This window comes from Salvelinus alpinus, chromosome 7 (genome assembly GCF_045679555.1).
Source record: "Salvelinus alpinus chromosome 7, SLU_Salpinus.1, whole genome shotgun sequence".
Lineage (NCBI taxonomy): Eukaryota > Metazoa > Chordata > Actinopteri > Salmoniformes > Salmonidae > Salvelinus > Salvelinus alpinus.
Window position 1 is genome coordinate 53,521,033 of NC_092092.1, and position 27,067 is coordinate 53,548,099.

The window sequence follows — 27,067 nt, forward strand, 5'->3', positions numbered from 1 at the left end:
AAGTGTTCTCTGTGTTTGTTTTAATGAAATGTACATAATTTAAATAGATTAACGAGCAACATTTGATGAGTTATCATTTTGTAGATGATTTCTCTTTGTACAGTACAGAGTGACGAAGTGGTTTAATTTCTTTCCATTTTCGTTTCCACCACTAGAGGGCAGTCACACCTTGTGAAAAACATTGAACGTTGGAGGAGTCAGCAAAGCAGTAGGGTTACCCAATCCCAGCAGCAAAAGGTCAAATGGATGGACTGGTCAAAGATTCAGTGGTGAAATTTCAGCCTGTTTTGGTGGGATGGAGTTTTGGCCTACCTGTGGTAAAATAGTTAAAAGACCAAGAAGAAAGAGAGTTCCAAACCTCTCTGCCAATAACAGCTAGTTTTCCATTTTCCCCTCCCCACTCAGACCACTCCCAGACAGTTGCTCTTTGCTAAGAAGATACTTTTGTTTCTTTTAGACCATTTACAATTAAAACAATCACAGTAAGGTACTTAATTTTTACCCAGAAATTATGTGATATTGAGATAAAAATGGCTGCATTGGACCTTTAATTTACTGCAATGTAAGTTGGAAAGAATTGAGTCGCCAGTCACAGATCAGTGTACTCCAAATGTTGGTGGTTAATAACATTACATTTTCTGTACTGATATTTGTTTCACAGTACTAGGCTTCTGCAAATATTACTAATACATTCTTCCCATATTTCACACTAATTAAGGGAGTGAGGCATGCGCTGCAGATTTCTCCTGGTGCCTATAATGGGATGATATCAACTTGGCTTGCAAACTTTGAACTGTCCCTTTTCTGATTAGAGTGTTGAAGGTGGTCTGCTGAGAATATGCTCTATCTGATCAGAAGCCTGGCTACTGTGTTGATAAGTTATTGAGCTTTGAGTAGGCCTAGTTGACCTCTGAACCAGCTGAGTTTCCCATTCAGATTGGCAGAGTGGAAAGGTCATAATCCAATTCTGTTTCCTCTTTTATGCATGGAAATTTGTATTTGTATTTATTAGGGATCCCCGTTAGCTGCTGCCTTGGCACCACAGGTCCACATGTCCACAACACAAAATGTTCAATACCACCATACAACAATATCACAATGTGTGTGTATGCATGTGTCTGTACCTTTGTGTGTGTCTCTTCACAGTCCCTGTTGTTCCTAAAGGTGTATTTTTACCTGCTTTTTAAATCTGATTCTACTGCTTACATCAGTTACCTGATATGGAATAGAGTTCCATGTAGTCATGGCTCTATGTAGTACTGTGCGCCTCCCATAGTCTGGTCTGGACTTGGGGACTGTGAAGGGACCTCTGGTGACATGTCTTGTGTGGTATGCATGGGTGTCTGAGCTCGGTACATTCAACTTGTCAACACCTCTTACAAAAACAAGTAATGATGAAGTCAATGTCTCTTCCACTTTGATCATTGAGAAATTGATATGCATGTCATAATGTTAGCTCTCTGTGTACTTTTAAGGGCCAGCCGTGCTGCCCTGTTCTGAGCCAACTGCAATTTTCCCAAGTCCCTCTTCGTGGCACCTGACCACACTACTGAACAGTAGTCCAGGTGCGACAAAACCAGGGCCTGTAGGACCTGCCTTGTTGATAGTGTTGTTAAGAAGGCAGAGCAGCGCTTTATTATGGATAGACTTCTCCCCATCTTAGCTACTGTTGCATCAATATGTTTTGACCATGACAGTTTACAATCCAGGGTTACTCCAAGCAGTTTAGTCACCTCAACTTTCTCAATTTCCACATTATTCATTACGAGACTTAATTGAGGTTTAGGGTTTAGTGAAAGATTTGTCCCAAATACAATGCTTTTAGTTGTGGAAATATTTAGGACTAACTTATTACTTGCTAACCATTCCGAAAATAACTGCAGCTCTTTGTTAAGTGTTGCAGTCATTTCAGTCGCTGTAGTAGCTGACGTGTATAGTGATCGATAATGTCAAAAGCTGCACTAAAGTCAAACAATACAGCTCCCACAATCATTTTATCATCAATTTCTCTCAGCCAATCATCAGTCATTTGTATAAGTGTTGTGCTTGTTGAGTGTCCTTCCCTATAAGTGTGCTGAAAGTCTGTTGTCAATTTGTTTACTGTGAAATAGCATTGTATCTGGTCAAACACAATTTTTTTCCAGAAGTTTACTAAGGGTTGGTAACAGGCTGATTGGTTGGCTATTTGAGCCAGTAAAGTTTCCTTTACTATTCTTAGGTAACAGAATGACTTTAGCTTCCCTCCAGGCCTGAGGGCACACACTTTCTAGTAGGCTTCAATTGAACATGTGGCAAATAGGTGTGGCAATATTGTCTGCTATTATCCTCAGTACTTTTCCATCCAGATTGTCAGACCCGGTGGCTTGTCATTGTTGATAGACAACAATAATTTGTTCACCTCTTCCACGCTGACTTTACGTAATTCAAAATTATAATTCTTGTCTTTCATAATTTGGTTAGATATACTTGGATGTGTAGTGTCATCCCTAAGTTTTCTTATCTTGCCAATGAAAAAGTAATTGAAGTAGTTGGCAATATCAGTGGGTTTTGTAATGAATGAGCCATCTGATTCACTGAATGATGGAGCCGAGTTGGCTTTTTCCCCCAAAATGTCATTTAAGGTGCTCCAAAGTTTTTTTACTATCGTTCATTGTTATCATTTATCTTTGTGTCATAGTATAGTTTATTTGTATTTTATTTTTGTATTTAGCTTAGTCACATGATTTCTTAATTGGCAGTAGTTTGCCAATCAGTTGTGCTGCCAGACTTATTTGCCATACGTTTTGCCTCATTCCTCTCAACCATACAATTTTTCACCCAAGGGGATTTAACAGTCCTTTTCTTAATGGGTGCGTGCTTATTAGTAACTAGAATAAGCAATTTTATAAATGTGTCAAGTGCAGCATCTGGTTGCTCCTCATTACACACCACAGACCAGCAAATATTCTTTACATCATCAACATATGAATCACTACAAAACGTATTGTATGACCTCTTATTCACTATATTAGGCCCAGCCTTTGGATCTTTGTTTTTCCTAGATATGGCTACTATATTGTGATCACTACATCCTATGGATTTGGATACTGCTTTGAAGCAAATTTCTGCAGCATTAGTAAAGATGTGATCAATACATGTTGATGATTTCATTCCTGTACTGTTTGTAAATACCCTGGTAGGTTGACTGACAACCTGAACCAGGTTGCAGGCACTGGTTACAGTTTGAAGTTGTTTCTTGAGTGGGCAGCTTGATGAAAGAGCCAGTCAATACTAAAATCACACAGAAAATATACTTCTCTGTTGATATGACATACATTATCAAGCATTTCACACATATCGAATGATCAATATTGGTAAGTTAAATCTACTAAGATTGGTTTCATGACTCTCTGCATTACCCATGATGCAATTATTTTACTATTTCATGGGCCTAATGATTTCCATCTATTAAAATATTTATTTTAACTAATCCAATTTAGAGGTGAGAGGCTATGCCATTTTTGGAGAGCAAATGACTGTTTTCACCAGACCTGGGTTCAAATACTATTTCAGGAATTTCAACTACTTTTCAATACATTTCAAATCAACCATTCAGATAATCTTTATTTGAAAATGTAGAAAATACTAAAATATTTTAACCCATGTATTGGAAAATAAGATTTGAAATAAGTATTTGAAAATGTAGAAAATACAATTTGGTCGACTTTTTTGCAAATAACTATTCAAATACTCAAATAAAAGTACTTGTTTTCGGCTGTGTATTTGAAAATACTCAAATACACAGAAAATAAAGTATTTCAATAACAAATACTCAAATACACATGTATTTGAACCCAGGTCTGGTTGTCTCTTCTAATCTGTCCTTTCAATGACACTGTACTGGGTGTTTTGCCTTTGGCAATCTGTTTTCAGTCTTTTACAAAGAACACACCCCCTCAGCTGAACTGATTGTTGTTTCTGAAGTGATCGATATGATTAATCATTGGCCTATTGCTACAAGTACATGCAACCTGGAAATGATTGGAAGAAATCAGGAGAAACATTTAACATTTAAACACGACCATATTATGTGTTGACTGTAATGTTTGAGGTTTAATGTAAACATGGATTCAAAGTTGTGATTGTTCGTATTACATTCTGTGTGGATTTTTTTTACTATGGAGCCTACTACGTTCAATACATGTACAGCCTATGTTATTTATGGCCTATGGTATTTATTTAGATTCTCCTAATTGTGATCATCAGTTCCAGATGTTTTAGGAGGTCGGGGAGTGCGAGTAGGCACTTCAAGAGCTGTTTTGAGTCTACACGTGCTCCACTAGAGGGGGGTTTAATCACAGAACATATCCATGACCGAGAGTATCAGTTCTACAAGCGGATGTAGCAAAAGTTCACTCCATATAAAAGCTGGTCTAGATTCAAACGCTTCTCCTCCTCTGTGTACAGATCACAAATGCCTGGATAACAAGCCGAGACAAAAAGTGTTATTTAGCTTGGGAGGAACCACAATTAATTCCCTGAAAGGGGTCTGATTTCGTGCTTTTGGAAAAAGGTAGGCTATTTCCATTTTCCACTCATTCATTGTCTCTAATTAGTTTTTTTTCTCTTATTTCAATGGTAGAACTATCTACTAAGGAAAAATATGAAACTTCTGATATTTGTATTGTCAACATAAATTATAGACTTTTTGTTTTATAGCAAAAAGGTGTTTGTCGTAGCTTTTTATTGTAGGCTACTTCATTAGAAAACATGAACAAGGCTGTATCCTAGTCCTCGGGCACATTTGCACCCCACGTTTTTTATTGTCATGTAAAATTGATAACTCATTATGTGAAAAATACCTGATGATAGGCTACATTCAATCTTATGCAGGTTTATTTTAGTTATACAAAAGATTAGATTTTTCTCTGAAAGGAAACCCGAGAACACCGCAAGTCACGAATATTCTCAGTAAACCCATACATAGTGTTAGACAGAAGTAGACCTATTACATCAACACTATCCCATATTTTATGACATTCTTTGTTGAGTTATCTCTGCGCACGTTACGAAGCAACATATCGCCACCAAACACGGTAATAATCAAGTTAGAAACAAGTTTTAGTTACTTTGTTCCAATGTACATTATGGGATGTTGTAGGCTACACGTCACGCGAAGCCCCGCAAAATAACATGGTATTAATAAGTCCGTTAATCATTTGTGAGAATTTATTTTGTTGTAATTTATATTGTCAAATATATTGTAATATGACAAATTACCTGCGCAGTCCACCTGGCTCTTGTGTGAGGACAAAATACAGGGAGATAATTAAACTGTACACCGACTGTTCGTTGAAAGACTGCTAGAGGCGCTGGTTGTAGCCTACTCATCCACTTATACCCATGTCCCATTTATTGGGTTCATGAACTGATTACGCTAACGTTACCTAGATAAAAATAATAATAACTGTTTTCAGTCATTTCTTTATGAGACAATGAAGGGACTTTACGCTAGAACACACCAATGCAAAGAGGAGGGTTGTTTTGATATATATTTTGTTAATGGGATCTCATACAAGTACCACCATTAAAGCTTGAATTTGTCAGATTGTTGCATGTGCATAGTGCCCGGTACATGATAACATACAGTTATTATGATACATTTACATTTAAGTCATTTAGCAGACGCTCTTATCCAGAGCGACTTACAAATTGGTGCATTCACCTTATGATATCCAGTGGAACAACCACTTTACAATAGTGCATCTAACTCTTTTAAGGGGGGGGGGGGGGGGTTAGAAGGATTACTTTATCCTATCCTAGGTATTCCTTAAAGAGGTGGGGTTTCAGGTGTCATACATTAAGAGATAAGTCGTAGGCCTAACAAGAATAACTTCATAAAGTCTTCATAAAGCCTTCATAAGCACCACATAAATGAGTCACAAATGATCTATAACCGTATGTCATGCTCTATAAAGGGTTCATAACTGTGTGACATAATCACCAATGTCAAATGTGACATAAACCTGTGCTTTATAATAAGCACCGCTTAATAAAGGCTTTATAAATTATATTAAATTGAGGCTTCACAAAGCATCTATAACCTTGTCATGCATGTTGGTAGAGCATTGGAACCCAGGATAGTGATAGCCCCAAAACCTTTTTGATTTTTTATCAAAGACATCACGTAATTAAATCTGTTGATGAAATGATTAAATCATGGACTTAAAATTTAAAACATTTGGGATTGGGATCTCGTTTAACAACTTCAAATGTAGTGCCCCAAGTGCATATGCTAAATGACTATTTAAATCACATTCAAAAACAATCCTGTGCTGTTTAGGGACCATCAGTGATCAAAGAACCACACAGTGGACTTGGTGCACTGACGGAAGCATTAAAAGCCTGTAAATATTTGCATGTATGAACATCCCCGCCACCCCTCCTCACTCTCAGTCTGCCTGGGAACACGTTGTAGAAGAAGTTCCCATATGAGGAGGACATATTGGAGAGATGTGATCTAGTCAGCTCCAGATAGACAAGTGACCCTTGACCTTGTACCTTTGAGCTGTGTGCTGGCTGGCTGGACTTGCTGGTGTCTTTTTACCCCACGTCACCACTGCCTGTGTGTCATTTCAGTTGAGCGAGCTAGAGCCAAGGGAAGCTTGCGCGTAAGAGGTCCAGAGTAGAGATGTCCATCACAACTCAGCTGGGCTTGCTGTTGTGGAAGAACTTTACCTACAGAAGAAGGCAAACGGTAAGCAGTCCATCTTTATATCAGATTGTGTGAAGTGTAGAAGTCCTTGGTAAGGAATTGGGACTTTTTCCCGTGGCTTTGTTTGATTGGAAACTTAAATGAATACGTTAGTGAAATAGAATGTATAATTATGTTCTTCTTGTTATAATGTTTACAGTATATTCAAAACATGTTGGAATGACTGTATTATTACTGTATTATTGTCATATATTAAGAAGAATATACCCGGTCTACAGTTCCGAACTGTTTCGGTTGGGAAGCATGCGTTTGCCTTAAGGCTGGTCTGATTCCGAAAAAGAAAGGAAATGATTGCTTACTTCACACATTTTACTGCAAAATTAAGTTTAATTACCAGTTACGTTGCATGTGTGTTTCTTTACGTAATATGTAATGGTTGTACTGTATGTGTGTCTATAGTTTTGTTCATGTTGTGTTAGTGCATGTAAGTTTTTTTGTCTGAAACTTTGTTCCCCCTGCTGCTGTTAGACCAGGAATCTCTCGAAAAAAGTGATTTTATCTCATTGAGAAAAACCTGTATAGATAAAGAAAAAAGAAAAAAAAGTAATTCACAACTCCCCAACCCTGCCACAGGGACAGCGCTTTAACTTAGCAACTTCAGCTTTAATTGCTACTACAGCTTGTCTGTACTAGTCTTCCCACATGTCTTAGAATCCTGCCTCTAGATGGCTTTACATGTGCTGGAGTAGCATCTCTCTCTGTCTCCTAATTCAATCAGCATACACCTGATAACCCTTAAACAGAGCTGACTTCACTGTTGCTGGATGTGGATGTGTAGCATTGGCTATTTTGAAGTCAGGGTTGGTTGCATTGATAGCTTTGCATCTATTATGAATGAGTTTCTAATAAAAGCCATCTTAAGAGAGCTACATCCTGCCTGCGTATGGCGTTGATGCAGACATATTATATGTTGTAGTGAGGGAGCCATTTTGAATGCCAGCTTTTAAGAGCTCCAGACTATTAGCAGACAAGCTAGGCCTACGTTAATAAAGAGGGGAGGAGGGGGAGGAGTAATGGTTTCCATAGGCCATGCTCCTTAATGAAAATGCTGACTGGCTTTCTTCTCTTGTTTGTGTTTTCTCTCTAGATCCAACTGCTGATTGAGATAGTATGGCCCCTGTTGATCTTCTTCATTTTGATATCAGTGAGACTGAACTACCCTCCGTACGAACAACATGAGTGTAAGTATGATGCACCTCCCTGTCCTTTTCATTGTTTAAGCACACACTTCTTCACAAGACACTCAACTGGTTGGTTAACGCCTCCTGCTGTTTTGGCCACAGAGACATTTGAATTTGAAATCTGGGGATGAATTCTGTTGCCTTTTAATAATTGTACACTGTACAGGCCAAAGATGCTACAGTATACAAGCTAGCAATATCATGCACTGACATGCCACAATGCCATGTGCAGGCATTTATGATGGCCACTCGAGTAAACACACTCAGGCAAAAAAATGAAATACAGAATTTTTCACATACCAACAGCAGCCTAACCGTGTTGATTTTTATTGTGAGTCCTTTATCAGGTGTGGATGTTTTATGACTGGGTTTTTATCTAAAGCCTTATATGATTTCTGCCTACTGGGCATACAACCAGGGGCGGATTGGCCTCTTAGCAAATGCCAGATGGGCTGAAGATTTTTTTTGTTACAAACACAATAATAGAAGGTGACATGGCTGGCGGCACATGGGCCTGCTAAGATTGTTTTTAAAGATTTTTGCGCAATTTCTCTTGTATACTTATCTATAATGAGCTTTTGGCTGTTCAGTGGGCAACGGCCGGCCCCCCCTACCAAGATGGACTGGCCAGACTTTCTGAGCTGAGGTCACGCAAACTTATATTCAAAGTCAAATCCGGAATCAGCAAAGAGTCCTGCTCCGACTCCGTCATCAGCCAAGATCAATGATAGTAAAAAACGGAAAGTGTGCCTATAGATATAGAAAGAGCACATTCTCACTCAAAATGTTCCTATTTTTTGGGCGGCTCAAAATTGGGTCAAACAGTAAATCAAATCAAATCAAATATATTTATATAGCCCTTCGTACATCAGCTGATATCTCAAAGTGCTGTACAGAACCCCAGCCTAAAACCCCAAACAGCAAGCAATGCAGGTGTAGAAGCATGGTGGCTAGGAAAAACTCCCTAGAAAGGCCAAAACCTAGGAAGAAACCTAGAGAGGAACCAGGCTATGAGGGGTGGCCAGTCCTCTTTTGGCTGTGCCGGGTGGAGATTATAACAGAACATGGCCAAGATGTTCAAATGTTCATAAATTACCAGCATGGTCAAATAATAATAATCACAGTAGTTGTCGAGGATGCAGCAAGTCAGCACCTCAGGAGTAAATGTCAGTTGGCTTTTCATAGCCGATCATTAAGAGTATCTCTAACGCTCCTGCGGTCTCTAGACAGTTGAAAACAGCAGGTCTGGGACAGGTAGCACGTCTGGTGAACAGGTCAGGGTTCCATAGCCACAGGCAGAACAGTTGAAACTGGAGCAGCAGCACGGCCAGGTGGACTGGGGACAGCAAGGAGTCATCATGTCAGGTCGTCCTGAGGCATGGTCCTAGGTCCTCCGAGAGAGAGAAAGAAAGAGAGAAAGAGAGAATTAGAGAGAGCATACTTAAATTCACACAGGACACCGGATAAGACAGGAGAAGTACTCCAGATATAACAAACTGACCCTAGCCCCCCGACACATAAACTACTGCAGCATAAATACTGGAGGCTGAGACAGGAGGGGTCAGGAGACACTGTGGCCCCATCCGATGATACCCCAGGACAGGGCCAAACAGGAAGGATATAACCCCACCCACTTTTCCAAGGCACAGCCCCCACACCACTAGAGGGATATCTTCAACCACCAACTTACCATCCTGAGACAAGGCCGAGTATAGCCCACAAAGATCTCCGCCACGGCACAACCCAAGGGGGGGCGCCAACCCAGACAGGAAGATCACGTCAGTGACTCAACCCACTCAAGTGATGCACCCCTCCTAGGGACGGCATGGAAGAGCACCAGCAAGCCAGTGACTCAGCCCCCGTAATAGGGTTAGAGGCAGAGAGGGGAACTGGCCAGGCAGAGACAGCAAGGGCGGTTCGTCGCTTCAGTGCATTTCCGTTCACCTTCACACCCCTGTGCCAGACTACACTCAATCATAGGACCTACTGAAGATATGAATCTTCAATAAAGACAAAGGTCGAGACCGAGTCTGCGTCTCTCACATGGATAGGCAGACCATTCCATAAAAATGGATCTCTATAGGAGAAAGCCCTGCCTCCAGCTGTTTGCTTAGAAATTCTAGGGACAATTAGCAGGCCTGCGTCTTGTGACCCTAACGTACGTGTAGGTATGTACGGCAGGACCAAATCGGAAAGATGGGTAGGTAGCAAGCCCATGTAATGCTTTGTAGGTTAGCAGTAAAACCTTGAAATCAGCCCTTGCCTTAACAGGAAGCCAGTGTAGAGAGGCTAGCACTGGAGTAATATGATACAATTTTTTGGTTATAGTCAAGATTCTAGCAGCTGTGTTTAGCACTAACTTTAGTTTATTTAGTGCTTTATCCGGGTAGCCGGAAAGTAGAGCATTGCAGTAGTCTAATCTAGAAGTGACAAAAGCATGGATACATTTTTCTGCATCATTTTTGGACAGAAAGTTTCAGATTTTTGCAATGTTGCGTAGATGGAAAAAAGCTGTCCTTGAAACAGTCTTGATATGTTCGTCAAAAGAGAGATCAGGGTCCAGAGTAACGCCGAGGTCCTTCACAGTTTTATTTGAGACGACTTTACAACCATCAAGATTAATTGTCAGATTTAACAGAAGATCTCTTTGTTTCTTGGGACCTAGAACATGCATCTCTGTTTTGTCCGAGTTTAAAAGTATAAAGTTTTCAGCCTTCCACTTCCTTATGTTTGAAACACAGGCTTCTAGCAATGGCAATTTTTGGGCTTCACCATGTTTCATTGAAATGTACAGCTGTGTGTCATCCGCATAGCAGTGAAAGTTAACATTATGGTTTCGAATGACATTCCCAAGAGGTCAAATATATAGTGAAAATAGTGGTCCTAAAACGGAACCTTGAGGAACACCGAAATGTACAGTTGATTTGTCAGAGGACAAACCATTCACAGAGACAAACTGATATCTTTCCGACAGATAAGATCTAAACCAGGCCAGAACTTGTCCGTGTGGACCAATTTGGGTTTCCAATCTCTCCAAAAGAATGTGGTGATCGATGGTATCACTAAGGTCTAGTAGCACGAGGACAGATGCAGAGCCTCGGTCTGACGCCATTAAAAGGTCATTTACCACCTTCACAAGTGCAGTCTCAGTGCTATGATGGGGTCTAAAACCAGACTGAAACATTTCGTATACATTGTTTGTCTTCAGGAAGGCAGTGAGTTGCTGCGCAACAGCTTTTTCTAAAATGTTTGAGAGGAATGGAAGATTCGATATAGGCCGATAGTTTTTTATATTTTTTGGGTCACGGTTTGGCTTTTTCAATAGAGGCTTTATTACTGCCACTTTTAGTGAGTTTGGTACACATCCGGTGGATAGAGAGCCGTTTATTATGTTCAACATAGGAGGGCCAAGCACATGAAGCAGCTCTTTCAGTAGTTTAGTTGGAATAGGGTCCAGTATGCAGCTTGAAGGTTTAGAGGCCATGATCATTTTCATCATTGTGTCAAGAGATATAGTACTAAAACACTTAAGTGTCTCTCTTGATCCTAGGTCCTGGCAGAGTTGTGCAGACTCAGGACAGCTGAGCTTTGGAGGAATACGCAGACTCAAAGAGGAGTCCATAATTTGCTTTCTAATGATCATGATCTTTTCCTCAAAGAAGTTCATGAATTTATTACTGCTGAAGTGAAAGCCATCCTCACTTGGGGAATGCTGCTTTTTAGTTAGCTTTGCGACAGTATCAAAAATACATTTTGGATTGTTCTTATTTTCCTCAATTAAGTTGGAAAAAGAGGATGATCGAGCAGCAGTGAGGGCTCTTCGATACTGCACGGTACTGTCTTTCCAAGCTAGTCGGAAGACTTTTAGTTTGGTGTGGCGCCATTTCCGTTCCAATTTTCTGGAAGCTTGCTTCAGAGCTCGGGTATTTTCTGTATACCAGGGAGCTAGTTTCTTACGACAAATGTTTTTAGTTTTTAGGGGTGCAACTGCATCTAGGGTATTGCGCAAGGTTAAATTGAGTTCCTCAGTTAGGTGGTTAACTGATTTTTGTCCTCTGACGTCCTTGGGTAGGCAGAAGGAGTCTGTAAGGGCATCAAGGAATATTTGTGTTGTCTGAGAATTTATAGCACGACTTTTGATGCTCCTTGGTAGGGGTCTGAGCAGATTATTTGTTGCGATTGCAAACGTAATAAAATGGTGGTCCGATAGTCCAGGATTATGAGGAAAAACATTAAGATCTACAACATTTATTCCATGGGACAAAACTAGGTCCAGAGTATGACTGTGGCAGTGAGTAGGTCCAGAGACATGTTGGACAAAACCCGCTGAGTCGATGATGGCCCCCGAAAGCCTTTTGGAGTGGGTCTGTGGACTTTTCCATGTGAATATTAAAATCACCAAAAAATTTGAATATTATCTGCTATGACTACAAGGTCCGATAGGAATTCAGGGAACTCAGTGAGGAACGCTGTATATGGCCCAGGAGGCCTGTAAACAGTAGCTATAAAAAGTGATTGAGTAGGCTGCATAGATTTCATGACTAGAAGCTCAAAAGACGAAAACGCCATTTTTTTTTTTGTAAATTGAAATTTGCTATCGTAAATGTTAGCAACACCTCCGCCTTTGCGGGATGCACGGGGGATATTTTCACTAGTGTAACCAGGAGGTGAGGCCTCATTTAACACAGTAAATTCATCAGGCTTAAGCCTTGTTTCAGTCAGGCCAATCACATCAAGATTATGATCAGTGATTAGTTCATTGACTATAACTGCCTTTGAAGTGAGGGATCTAACATTAAGTAGCCCTATTTTGAGATGTGAGGTATCACAACCTCTTTCAATAATGGCAGGAATGGAGGAGGTCTTTATCCTAGTGAGATTGCTAAGGCGAACACCGCCATGTTTAGTTTTGCCCAACCTAGGTCGAGGCACAGACACGGTCTCAATGGGGATAGCTGAGCTGACTAGACTGACTGTGCTAGTGGCAGACTCCACTAAGCTGGCAGGCTGGCTAACAGCCTGCTGCCTGGCCTGCACCCTATTTCATTGTGGAGCTAGAGAAGTTAGAGCCCTGTCTATGTTGGTAGATAAGATGAGAGCACCCCTCCAGCTAGGATGGAGTCCGTCACTCCTCAGCAGGCCAGGCTTGGTCCTGTTTGTGGGTGAGTCCCAGAAAGAGTGCCAATTATCTACAAATTCTATCTTTTGGGAGGGGCAGAAAACAGTTTTCAACCAGCGATTGAGTTGTGAAGTAAAGTGCATTATCGTCATGGTTCCTGTAATGAAAGTGTGTACCCTGCCCCTGTGCCTGTTTCGCTAGGGTATGCTGCTGTGATGAGCGAACCCCTCTCCTCTCCCCCTGTGTGCTTGAGAGAAAAAATGTGTTCTGATTGTATAATGTTTAGAAATGCAATTGCGGGGAATTAACACCTTTAAAGCTTCATCCCTTTGTCCCTGTCAAAGAGAGGAGGGTCGCGGCTTTCTGAAGGTACACTAATTATTTCTCAACTCTCAATATTCCTCTTAATAGCGATTATTTTACAACCAAGATATTTTATATGGCTTTGAAATATGGAGCGGCATGTGCTCTAAATGCTCCCCGGCCATTGCGAGGTCATAGTCCTATAGGTCTCATAGGTAGTAGCCTAAAACTGCAAAGTTTGTTTTAGGACATTACATCTAATTGTCAACCCAAAAATCATGTCAATCACTGGATTAGGTTGCACATCCAAAATATCTTGAGTCATGCCTTCCTGCTTGGACTTGTTGAATGAAACAACTTATCTCTTGAATACCGCAGTAGTCTACTTCTTAATAAAGCACTACGAAGGACTTAATAAGATGATTACTCGTGATTTGGGTCCGACCAAATCATCAAATCATGGACTAGTGCCAACAACTGTAAAAGCTAGAGGGACTAGTGACACCAGGTGGAAAATGTTTGTTTCCGGAACCCTGTAGTAATTCATACTTAGGGTAGTTGTTGATTCAGGGGAACACGTACACTGTATGACAGGCACTAATTGACAATATAGCCTAAAGGCTGGTTTACTGTCCGTCTAGCAACATTTCTATAGACAATTGTTTTAGCGACATCATGAACATTCTACTGTCGTCCAACATCAAACATGTAGTTGTCGTTATGAAAAAGTACACAAAACGACAGGCTCTGCAATAGCCCGGTGTATATATATTTAAACACACTGTGAGTACAAAACATTATGAACACCTGCTCTTTCCATGACATAGACTGACCAGGTGAAAGCTATGATCCCTTATTGATGTTACTTGTTAAATCTACTTCAGTCAATGTAGATGAAGGGGAGGGCAAGACAAAAGATTTAAGTGCCTTTGAATGGGGTAAAGTAGTAGGTGCCAAGCGCTGTGTTTTTCATGCTCAACCGTTTCCCGTGTGTATCAAGAATGGTCCACCACCCAAAGGACATCCAGCCAACTTGACACAACTGTGGGAAGCATTGGAGTCAACATGGGCCGGCACCCGACACCTTGTAGAGTCCATGCCCCGATGAATTGAGGCTGTTCTGAATGCAAAAGAGTGGTGGAGGGCTGTTTGATCATTTGTTTAAGACAAATGGGCCTATTTGATCAGTCAAAACGGTACAGATATATGTTTGACATTTTCTATTTTATTTGACAGTTTATTCATGAGGTGGCTCATGATGGCAGTGGACATATTTGTGGTTTTAGGGGGGTTCAGAGTTTGACACCTTTATTGCCGCTTTATTCTCATTATCAGCTTTCTATATGTGAAAGCTGAGGAAGGTCGCAAGGCCTAGGTAGACTATTTGACACGGGTATGGGGAAAATGTACGTAATGGACATGCACTGGCTGAACCAAGCATCTTTTCACCAGAATGAGATAACCAGTAGACGTTCTAATATGCTAGAGAAACCTTGGGTTACCGTTCATTATATCTCTGGGGGGACTTCACAGAACAGGATCAATAAATTGGCCTGCTACCTCCCCTATGCTAAAGAAGCGTATGTTTATTAGTATGGGACTCGATACTCTGCATTCTTTATGAGACACAAAATAAAGTGTTACAGCTATGTGTTTAACAAAGTCAAACTGGTGGACCTATTGATCCTACTTCGTGTAAGAGTCTACAAACGTGCTTTAGGATATAGTTGTGGTGGACAAAGCATTTATACAGCCACTAATAACTTTTATCAATGGGATGAACACATCTCCTGAGAAATCTTTGTCTACGACAGAATATCCAATTTCTTTCATTCCCGGAAGCCTGTGCTTTTTCCATCTGCCAGAAAACAGAAGCATTAGCTGGTAAATTGCTTTCAATTCCACCTAAAGTCTTGGTTCGGCACTAGGCAGAGGCATACTTTTCTTTGAATCATACATCACGTGGGTCTGTGTATGTTCTAACTGCTCAGACACCAGATAGGAAAGACATGTTCTTCCTTGCACAGGGCCTGGCTAACCTATTGCTTTTGGGTATGGATGTAAACCATAACAAAAAAAAATATATATATATTTAAAGTAACATGACAGAGCGATAAGTCACCAAATACTCAATGCTCTTTTTGAATATTTAAAATCATTTATGTTGAATGTGGTGATAGTTTGAAAACTGTCCAGCTAAATGCCATTTAGGATTCAGATTTATCACCCACTAGTTAATTAAGTCATAAAACTGTGTAGGCTGTTGATGACGATCACTCTGAAAAGCAAGATGGCCACCCTGAATCTGCTAAGTACTTGGCAACTTAGGGTTATATCTTATCTCTGCTTTCCTTTGCAGTGGGACAGTTGGCAGTCTTAAGGTTTACTGATAACACACCTACCTTTTTCACCCATCACACAAATAACTGCTTGCCTCTCGGGGAGGGAGAGACGGCACCTTGGGGGGCAAAGGTCGTACATTTTGCTTAGGCAATCACTCCCTCACGTCAATACGGTCTGTAGCTGCCGAGTGAAACCCTTAGGATGGGACAAGACGTGGTTAGCTGATGCTAGCACATCCGCTGCTGGCCCGATAAGGCAATCTGAGAACACACATCAACTATCTGTGCTCATCCAGGTGTACCTGCATTTTGCCTAGACAAAAATAGCATTTTGGAGCTCTGTACGTGATGTTCAAAGACCACTCTAAGTAGATCCAGCAGGTTGATGTAGAAGCCTTTTAATTGTCTCAGTATCAGTTCAAACGTGGCTGGATTACCCTGTGTTCTCTCCTGTCCACTCTCTGTTGATAGTGGGTGAGTAGACTGAATATGAACATGGAATAGAATACCTTGAGTCTTATTTTACATTCATAGATGTAGTTGAATGTGGTGTAAACATTATTACATTTCAACATATACCAAGTTGTCTCTTTCTTCCTGGATCTCTTCCACTGCTCTCCCGCGTCCTCTCTCTGTGTGTCTTATGAATGTACTGTACATTGACCAGTGTTGTAGTAGAGTAAATTATTTTCCCCAACAGTTTACCCACCTTTTGCATTGAAAAAAATAGGAAGCATTACTTTTTTCACCACTACATAACTGACAGTGATGTTACTGATAGTATCCCTACCCGTGTCTCCGTCAGGTCATTTCCCCAACAAGGCCATGCCCTCGGCAGGCACCCTGCCATGGATCCAAGGCATCATCTGCAACGCCAACAACCCCTGCTTCCGCAACCCCACTCCTGGAGAGTCCCCTGGGGTCGTGGGCAACTTCAATGAGTCCATGTGAGTCCCACCCCAAGCTGCAGCTCTATATCGGATAGTCTCCCTTTAATAAGATATGAAAATATTAATACACTTTATTTTGTACTTGGCTCGTTTCATTAGATTAATAACATTCAAATAAAGAAAATGGTCTCTTAAATGTTTCTTGAAAATATCCTATTTATAACTTGATTTGAACCAATTCAATTGTATTCTCTGTTAATCTGTTTCACTGTGGATGTCTGTAGAATCTCTCGTTTGTTCTCGGATGCCAAGAAAATCCTGCTGTACAGTCAGAATGACCGGAATCTGGACGGCTTTAAAGACCTTATCCAGGCCCTGAAGACCCTACAGGCCAACACCGAAGGTAAGAGGCACCTCCACAGAGTGCCACAGTATGAGTCATAATACCCATAAAACAGGGAAATGGTTCCAAACGTTTCTCCACCATTCATTTTCTAATGTTTTCTAAACATATACTGAACAAAAATATAAATGCAACATGCAATAATTTCAAAGATTTTACCAAGTTACAGTTCATAGAAGGAAATCAGTCAGTTGAAATAGATGTATTAGGCCCTAATCTATGGATTTCACATGACTGGGTAGGCCAACTCACTTGGGAGCCAGGTCCACCCACTAGGGAGCCAGGCCCAGCCAATCAGCATGAGTTTTTTCCCCAAAAAGGGCTTTATTACTGACAGAAATACTCCTGAGGAAACCCCTCCTGAGACGATCCCGCAGGTGAAGAAACCAGATGTGTAGGTCCTGGACTGGCATGGCTACACGTGGTCTGCGGTTGTGAGGCTGGTTGGATATACTGCCAAATTCTCTAAAATGACTTTGGCGGCAGCTTATGGTAGAGAAATTAACATTCAATTCTCTGGCAACAGCTCTGTTGGACATTCCTGCAGTCAGCACGCCAATTGCACACTCCCTCAAAACTTGAGACATCTGTGGCATTGTGTTGTGAGCCAAAATGGCACAATTTAGAGTGGGCTTTTATTGTCCCGAGCACAAGGTGCACCTGTGTAATGATCATGCTGTTTAATCAGCTTCTTGATATGCCACACCTGTCAGGTGGATGGATTATCTTGGCAAGCGAGAAATGCTCACTAATAGGGATGTAGACAAATTTGTGCACAAAATTTGGGAGAAATAAGCTTATTGTGTGTACGGAAAATTGTTGGGATTTTTTATTTCAGCTCAAGAAAAATGGGACCAACACTTTACATGTTGTGTTTATATTTTTGTTCAATTAGGTCATTCATAAATTGGCTACATTTCTTTAAATGGACAATTCTGTGAACACAGAATTGACACAATGCTTGTTAGCAAAGAAGATGACAAGCAGAAGCTTGCAGGGATTTGTAGTTTTGGAGGATGTCTACTTTGATGCTAATTAGTATTTTCGAATCGGAGAGTAAATACAGCCTAATATATTGATTAAAGTCACCATGTCTGAGTGAGATTTACATGGTTACCAAAACGTCACGCCAGGATAAGCCGACAAGAAACATTGCCCTTATTTTAAGTGTTTCTAAAATCGTTGAAAGAATGGTGAATGGTGGAAAATGATTGGAACCATTTCCCTGTTTGACCGCTAGGTTTTATGGGTATTATGACACCTCCACTGTGAGACTCTATATAAGCCATGGGTCAATGCAATAGTTCAGAAGTCAATGAAACCAACTTATTAGAGACTACACACACTACTACATTCACAAGAAACACCAGGGGCCAATTCATTTGAGGGGAACATTCATAAACTCACTGCTTAGAATAGACAGTAGTGAAGCTGAATCAAGAGTCATTCCAGGTCTACGTAGTGCATTTCTGTTTGCCGTGCCCTGAACTCTCCGCCCCGTTGATCTGGCCCCCGAGAGTTATGCCCACTTCTGGGCAGAAAAAATAGGGTTAACACTAATTCCCTTACACTGTGCTGACTCACAGCGGGAATCCCATCCCCTTTTGTCCTGCTCCAACCTGTCTTCTGGGTGATCCTCCTGTGCCTGTGAATGACTGTGGATGGATCGATTATGCCACTTCAATTTCACACAAATTTCACAGATTTCTTCTATAATTACATTCCGTTATGAGCGTTTAGATGAGTTTGTGTTTAGAGTGGCAGTGGTGGCGTGATATGAGAGGCCGTGGGTGGATGAAAGCCGGCAGAGCCTCTCCCCACTGGCAGGTTGTGGCAGGCCATGGGGTGGGCTGATGTTTGGGCACATGGCTTGAAGGTATTCTCATATGTCTTTCATGATAGGACAGATTTTCCCTACTCCCTTACTTGCTGTATGCGGGGTAAGTAGTGTGAGATTCCTGTAAAGAGTGTGAGATACTCAATAGGACTGTGCCTTCTTAGCCATGTGACTTTATATTACATTAGCTTGGGTAATGGACTTTATAAAAGGATAAGCCTTTCACGGGAGTAGTATAACAACATACAGACGAGACTTCAATCTCAAGGCAAATACAGTACTACTGTAATGCATGATATATTTGCTGTGTCTGTGTATCCACTTTGGCTAATGGTAGAAAAATCTCTGCTGAGGTGTAATTAGGCATAAGTGTAGGTGCCTCAAACAACTAAAACATTCAAATGAGCCAAACAGATGTGAAATCTGATTTGAGCCTTTGCTGATGGCAATAGAGGTGAAATATGTGCTAGGTCTCTCTCTAATGACTAGTGGCCAACTGTTTTAACATACTTCCATTAATTTATTAGATATTGCTAACCAATTCCTGGTTCAGTCTCCGACCTATTTACTAGTCTAAACATGATATTGATAAACCTGTCTTGTAGGTGAGGCAAATAGAGTTTGATAGGACCGTGGGGGGTATTTTAATCGCGACTCATCCCAATAGCGGCTCGGTTTATTACTCCGCCATTTATTATTTCCTGCCATGCGTGCTGAACAGCAACGGAGTGGGCAGCGTGATCAATATGACCCTGACCGACGCTGAGGTGGGACAGCTGAAGAAAAGCGCAGACACACTCTGGGGCATCCAGAAGGACCTCAAGGACATCTAGACACACATCTGCCCTCCCTTTTCCGTTCCCGATGCAGTCAAACCCAGACCTAATTCCAACCGTCCTCCGATCTACTGTATCCATCTCCTTTTCATCTTAATCTACTGGTATACTCTTCCTTTCACCCACCCTTTCCTTTTGTAGGATTAGGTTGCTGTGTTTCCATGCTAGGTACTGTGTGAACCAGTATGACTGTATGCACCCTCATTCGATTCATGTGTTAAAGCTATTGTTCTACGATCAAAAAAAATGTTGGCTTTATCCTCCGTTTGCACTGTCTTGAAGCACTGTTCTGTTCACTTCCTGTAGTGAGCGCAGAAACACAGACCCTATAACTCAGTCTCCTCCTGAGGGGAGCAGTGGTGTTGGTTATTGTGCGAGGAGAGATATTCAGTCCTTTCTGGCATTCAATGTCAGAGGGAGAGAGGGCAGAGGTGGAATCAATCGAAACCACCTACTTTATTTTTACTTACTGTAACACCCATGTTGATTGTGTAATGGTGAATGCACCAATTTGTAAGTCGCTCTGGATAAGAGCGTCTGCTAAATGACTTAAATGTAAATATGAACAGGGATGACGTAATATCCCTTCACCAGTGGTGGTTGATTACGTTCATTCTGGCTCCTGAGTTCACAGTGCATTCGAAAAGTATTCAGACCCCTTCACTTTTTCCACATTTTTTTACGTTCCAGCCTTGTTCTAAAATAATACCCCATAGTGACAAAGCAAAAACAGGTTTTTAGAAATGTTATCAAAATAAATCAAAAACACCAGTGGTGGTTGATTTCGGTCATTCTGGCTCCTGAGGTCACAGGGCACTGACGATATGCCCTTTAGTACAGTCACAGGTCTGATCAAGATACTCCTAATGATCCACGTTGATGATATCCGTTAATCAATCCTTTATGAAAACCTGCCACATTTTCCTAATATAAGCAAAGAATGGGTAAAATTATTAGAATCTATTTAGTATTTCTTACAGTAAACATTTATTTTCCAACTGGGATAAAGATGTTAGAACGGAGGATAGTTGAATAGGTTATCAGAGATCTGAAGGACCACAATAATAGCAAATTCCACAATAACTTTAATGTCAGCAAGTCTTCTGCTTGACCATAATGAACTCTTTGAAAGGTTCTGCCAGGTATTGTGTGCTTCCCTCATGCTGAGTTCAAGCTCTTTTGATTTTACTGGGTGTCATTGAGTTTGTGAACAGAGCGTTGACTGCACAGTGCTCTTCTCTTAAAAGCCCTCGAAGCTTTCACATGGACCAAAATAATCTGATATTCTTCCTTGTCATGTTTGTTTCTTTTATCTGTCTTTTGTTTTTGGCAGAGACGTATACATTTTTGGACCCATTGTGGACCCACGTCTTAGTAGATACAATTTGATACTGTAAAATGTATTTATAGTGGAGCCATCTATCTAAAAGAGTAGATAAGATTGTCTCCAACTAGGGTTCAAAAAGTCCGGGAACGTTCAATAAATTCCCCGGTTTGGAGGATTCCAGATTTCCATCTTATTCTCTCCTGATTCTAGGAGTCTTCCAACCGGGATTTCGGGAAAACCAGGGAATTTATTGAAAGTTCACAGATTTTTTTTAGCTCCAACTCAATTACTCAAATAAATGTTTTTTGTGGGTTTGCATAATCTTTTTTTTTTTTTTTTTTTTTTTATTTATTTTATCCCCTTTTCTCCCCAATTGTTCGTGGTATCCAATCGCTAGTAATTACTATCTTGTCTCATCGCTACAACTCCCGTACGGGCTCGGGAGAGACGAAGGTCGAAAGTCATGCGTCCTCCGAAGCACAACCCAACCTAGCCGCACTGCTTCTTAACACAGCGCGCCTCCAACCCGGAAGCCAGCCGCACCAATGTGTCGGAGGAAACACCGTGCACCCGCCCCCTCGGTTAGCGCGCACTGCGCCCGGCCCGCCACAGGAGTCGCTGGAGCGCGATGAGACAAGGATATCCCTACCGGCCAAACCCTCCCTAACCCGGACGACGCTAAGCCAATTGTGCGTCGCCCCACGGACCTCCCGGTCGCGGCCGGCTGCGACAGAGCCTGGGCGCGAACCCAGACTCTGGTGGCGCAGCATAGCACTGCGATGCAGTGCTCTAGACCACTGCGCCACCCGGGAGGCCCTGGGTTTGCATAATCTTACATTGACTTTTGCAATTGTGTTACGAGAATGGCGCTAGAATGTATAGGGGGCGTTTTACGGGCTATTTTGTGTGTTTCTTTGCGCTGATCTTAACTTTTCTTGTACAATATGTTCCTGCCATAAATTTCCTATGACTGAAAAGAGCTTCTGGACATCAGAACAGCGACCACTAACCCCGATTTGGATGAAGGTTTCTTCTTGAATGAGTCAGCGGCGCAGGACGTACTGCACACCCCGGATCAGGTCCTGATCCCCAATACTCGGAAAAGAAAGTGGTACAGTGTCCGACGTGCGGGCACCCAGATGAAACTACGGCAGCGAGTAAATAAACCGCCTCTACTTTAAATTCTAATGGCAAATATACAATCACTGGAGAACAAACTCCGTTCGAGACTATCCTATCAACAGGACCTGAAGAACTTTAATATCCTATGTTTTCGGAAACATGGATAATATTTTAGCTGTGTTTTCTATGCATCGGCAGCGTTGGATAAGCTCAAGGGTGGTGATGTGTCTCTTTGTTAATAACAGCTGGTGCGCAATCTCTAGTATTAAAGGAAGTCCCGAGGTTCTGCTCACCTGACTTAGAATACCTCATGATAAGCTGTAAACAATACAATTTTCATCAATATTTTTTGTAGCTTTCTATTTAGCAGCACAAACCGATGCTGGCATTAAGACTGCACTCAACGAGCATATGTCCAGGATCTGCAACTGGATCCTGGACTTCCTAACCAGGTGATGAGGGTAGGTAACAACACATCCGCCATGCTGACCCTCAATACGGGGGCATGCTAAGTCCCCTCCTGTACTCCCTGTTCACCCATGACTGCGTGGCCACACACGACTCCAACACCATCATTATGTTTGCCAATGACACGAGCGGTAGGCCTGATCACTGATGATGACGAGGCAGCCTACTGGGAGGTCAGAGACCTGGCAGTGTGGTGCCAGGACAACAACCTCTCCCTCAACGTCAGGAAGACGTGGACTACAGGAACAGGAGGGCCGAGAATGCCCCCTTTCACATCAACAGGGCTGTAGTGGAGCGGGTCGAGAGCTTCAAGTTCTTCTGTGTCCACATCACGAAGGATTTATCATGGTCCAAACACACCAACACAGTCGTGAAGAGGGCACGACAGCGCCTCTTCTCCCTCCGGAGGCTGAAAAGATTTGGCATGGGCCCTCAGATCCTCAAAAAGTTCTACAGCTGCACCATTGAGAGCATCTTGACAGGCTGCATCATCACTTGGTATAGCAACTGCTTGGCATCCGACCACTACAGAGGGTAGTACTTACGGCCCAGTACATCACTGGGGCCAAGCTCCGTGCCATCCAGGACCTCTATACCAGGCGTTGTCAGAGGAAGGCCCTAAAAACAGACTCCAGGCACCCAAGTCATAGACTGTTCTCTCTGCTGTCGCAACGGCAAGTGGTACCGATGCACCAATTCTGGAATCAACAGGACCCTGAACAGCTTCTACCCCCAAGCAATAAGACTGCTAAATAGTTAGTTAAATAGTTAACCAAATAACTACCCAGACTATATGCATTGACCCTTTTTGCACTAACTTTTTTGACTCATCACGTACGCTGCTGCTACTGTTTACCATCTGTCACTTTATTTATATTTATATGTACATATCTACCTCAATTACCTCGTTCCTCTGCACATCGAGGAGATCTTAGTCACGCAATTTTACATCTAACTAAGATGTTTGGTGCAGTATTTCTCAATGAAAAAATTTGCATGAAAACGAGTCATCTCTCGTTGAAGGACAACAAAGACATTATTTAAGAATCCCTACTGTTGACCAATCACAGACGAAGGGGTGTAGACTTTGGCTTCGAACACTGGCTTGCCTCTAGAAAAGTGTCATGTGCCCGAGCAGCTGAAAAAATCCTCACCGAAGTCCAAAAACGAATGAAAACATCGCAAAATGTCATCATAATATATGCATGAACTCTTCTGAACTGTTTCGGCTGGGAAGCATGCGGACGCCGTAAGGATCATGAACTAGACCTAGGGCCACCAATGTTTTGTCAGACAGTCCTGTAAAAACCAAGCCCTTGGCTACAATGGCTTACCTCCAGAGAGGCTTTCACAGGCATTCAACAGGAATTCACAAAAGCCTGTGAATGTCCCAATACAATAGACTGAAGGATTTGTCAGAGTAGATTAACTGAAAGGTGTCATGGGGGGATGGGGGTGGACTGTGACCAGTGGAGGAACATTGATTCAATTGACCCATCGCAAAATTCTAAAGCATTTTTCATGGTTTGTTGGATATTTCTTTTGCTCATTTGTAACTCCTTTTGACATTTGTTTCTAATTATTTACAGGGGTGCATGTTTTAGACAGTTAAACAAGTCTGTCAGCTTTTGAAAAGGCCCCAGATTTTCAAAGACCTTATTTGACCTCCCACTCACTCACCTCGTCTGTCTTCAAACGTCCATCCAGCCAGGGAGGGGGGTTAATGTTTCAGGAATCTGCCACCTCCTGGCCTTTTGTTCCCCCGACCCCCCACTGCCATCAGAACCCACTTCCAGCGTTTGTTCTTAGAAAGGGCCCAGGAGTTTAGGGAAGGAGCCAAGGAGAGGGGGGGGCAGTATCCCTTCAGATTGGTTCAGATTTAGTCCAGTCCGACCAAATTTGGTCTTGTTTGGGGTGGAGCTGATTAGAATAATACCCAGCATGCTTTGCAAGTGTTCATTTTAACATTTACATTTGGTAATTTAGCAGACGCTCTTATCTAGAGCTACTTACAGTCAATGCATTCAGCTAAGGTAGCTAGCAACCACATATCACAGTCAAAGCAAGAACAACTTTTCTGTAACCGTTACTGAGAGTGTTAAGAGTTCTGTTGGTTGTAACTTTAAACATAATCAATGCAAGTTTTAAGCTTTTGAAAAGGCTAACGTGTGATGGCAAAAATCAGTGTTCCACTCTGTAATATTGAATTGGCTCCATTTTCTTTTAATTGGAATAAAAATGTTTGAATGTGATATAATTCTTTCTTAATTGACATGTAGATACAAGTGAATTGATGTACAGCCGTTGAAAGTTATAAAAATATATATATTTCAACGTCTGGAAAATACGTATTTTCAACTTTTATTCAGAACCGTCTTTTAGATGTAATTTTGCTCGTAAACACCAGGTGTTCTCGTGTGTTTTTATTTTATCTGACCTAGTATTGAATCTGTGCTCTTTTTAAGATTATATTCTGGATTATCTGTTTTTCTTACCTTTAATATTGAATACTGCATTTAAATGCTAGTAAAACTAAGTGCATGCTCTTCAACCGATTGCTGCCCGCACCCGCCCGACTAGCATCACTACGACGGTTCTGACTTAGAATATATGGACAACTACAAATACCTAGGTGTATGGTTAGACTGTAAACTCTCCTTCCAGACTCACATTAAGCATCTCCAATCCAAAATTAAATCTAGAATCGGCATCTTATTTCGCAACAAAGCCTCCTTCACTCATGCTGCCAAACATACCCTCGTAAAACTGACTATCCTACCGATCCTTGACTTCGGAGATGTCATTTACAAAATAGCCTCCAACACTCTACTCAGTAAACTGAATGTAGTCTATCACAGTGCCATCCGTTTTGTCACCAAAGCCCCATATACTACCCACCACTGCGACCTGTATGCTCTCTTTGGCTGGCCCTCACTACATATTTGTCGCCAAACCCACTGGCTCCAGGTCATCTATAAGTCTTTGCTAGGTAAAGCCCCGCCTTATCTCAGCTCACTGGTCACCGTAGCAACACCCACCCGTAGCACGCTCTCCAGCAGGTATATTTCACTGGTCATCCCCAAAGCCAACACTTCCTTTGGCCGCCTTTCCTTCCAGTTCTCTGCTGCCAATAACTGGAACGAATTGCAAAAATCAGTGAAGCTGGAGTCTTATATCTCCCTCTCTAACTTTAAGCATCAGTTGTCAGAGCAGCTTACCGATCACTGTACCTTTACACAGCCAATCTGTAAATGGCACACCCAACTACCTCATCCCCATATTGTTATTTATCCTCTTGGTCTTTTGCACCCCAGTATCTCTACTTGCACATCATCATCTGCACATCTATCACTCCAGTGTTATTGCTAAATTGTAATTATTTTGCCTCTATGGCCTATTTATTGCCTTTACCTCCCTACTCTTCTACATTTGCACACACTGTACATAGATTTTTCTATTGTGTTTTTTGACTGTATGTCTGTTTAGGTGTAACTCTGTGTTGTTGTTTTTGTCGCACTGCTTTGCTTTATCTTGGCCAGGTCGCAGTTGTAAATGAGAACTTATTCTCAACTGGCCTACCTGGTTAAATAAAGGTGGAATATATATATCTTTTTTTTAAGTTAAGGACGAGCTTGCAAATAAGCATTTCACTGTACTGTTTACACCTGTTGTATCCTGTCCACATGACAAATTAACTTTGATTTGAGTTAGCAGACGATTTGCAGACGGTTTGTTTGTGTGAATGTCGTCACTGTGGTTGAAAGTGTGATGTGTGCACAGGAGGTTGGTGGCAACTTAACTGGGGAGGATGGGCTCGTGGTAATGGCTGGAGCAGAATAAGTAGAATGGTATCAAATACATCAAACACATGGTTTCCAGGTGTTTGATGCCATTCGCTCAGATCCAGCCATTATTATGAACCGTCCTCCCCTCAGCAGCCTTCTGTGGATGTGTCACCTCATTCTCCACAGGTCTTTGTCAACGGTTGATTATTTCAGTTCACACACAATGAGTTATGGAAATTGATGTAATCTGGCAATGGGCTACAGTCTGCAAGGTGTTTGGTGTTGATGTTGTTGAGGGATGCCATTGTTGAGGGAAAATGTACTTGATACGATTGTGATATGTTGTTGTCTCACCTAGCTGAATGCACACATTTTAAGTAGTTCTGGATAAGAGCGTCTGCTAAATTAATTAAATGTTTAAGGCACCTCATTGAAATTATCAACAGCAATCAGAAGATGTTACCAGGCAGCAAATGTGTGTATTGCTATTTACCTCTCATGGACCCCAGTCTACTTCAGTGTTGGCCGTTTTTGGACATGTACAGAATTGTCCTGTGTTATTGTCAGTATTTGCATAGAGAAACTCCTCTCCAGCCTCTGAAAAGCTATTCATGAAGCTACCTTCATGGGGAAGGGGGGTTAAGTATTCACCTGCTTTTGTTTGTGCCTCTGGAGCCACAGCGTAGTTGTTTGTTTAGAT

General features: G+C 41.6%; 1 protein-coding gene across 1 annotated transcript in view; it reads left to right on the forward strand.

The window, feature by feature from the left end:
• Nucleotides 1–4,413: 4,413 nt before the first annotated feature.
• LOC139581229 (phospholipid-transporting ATPase ABCA1-like) overlaps nt 4,414–27,067 on the forward strand; it is a 47,119-nt gene continuing 24,465 nt past the window's right edge. Inside the window, exons 1-5 of the mRNA XM_071410754.1 lie at nt 4,414–4,552; nt 6,619–6,736; nt 7,842–7,935; nt 16,505–16,646; nt 16,874–16,992. Coding sequence (XP_071266855.1) covers nt 6,671–6,736; nt 7,842–7,935; nt 16,505–16,646; nt 16,874–16,992 — 421 coding nt within the window. The 5' untranslated portion in view covers nt 4,414–4,552; nt 6,619–6,670. The remainder of the gene's footprint in view (nt 4,553–6,618; nt 6,737–7,841; nt 7,936–16,504; nt 16,647–16,873; nt 16,993–27,067) is intronic.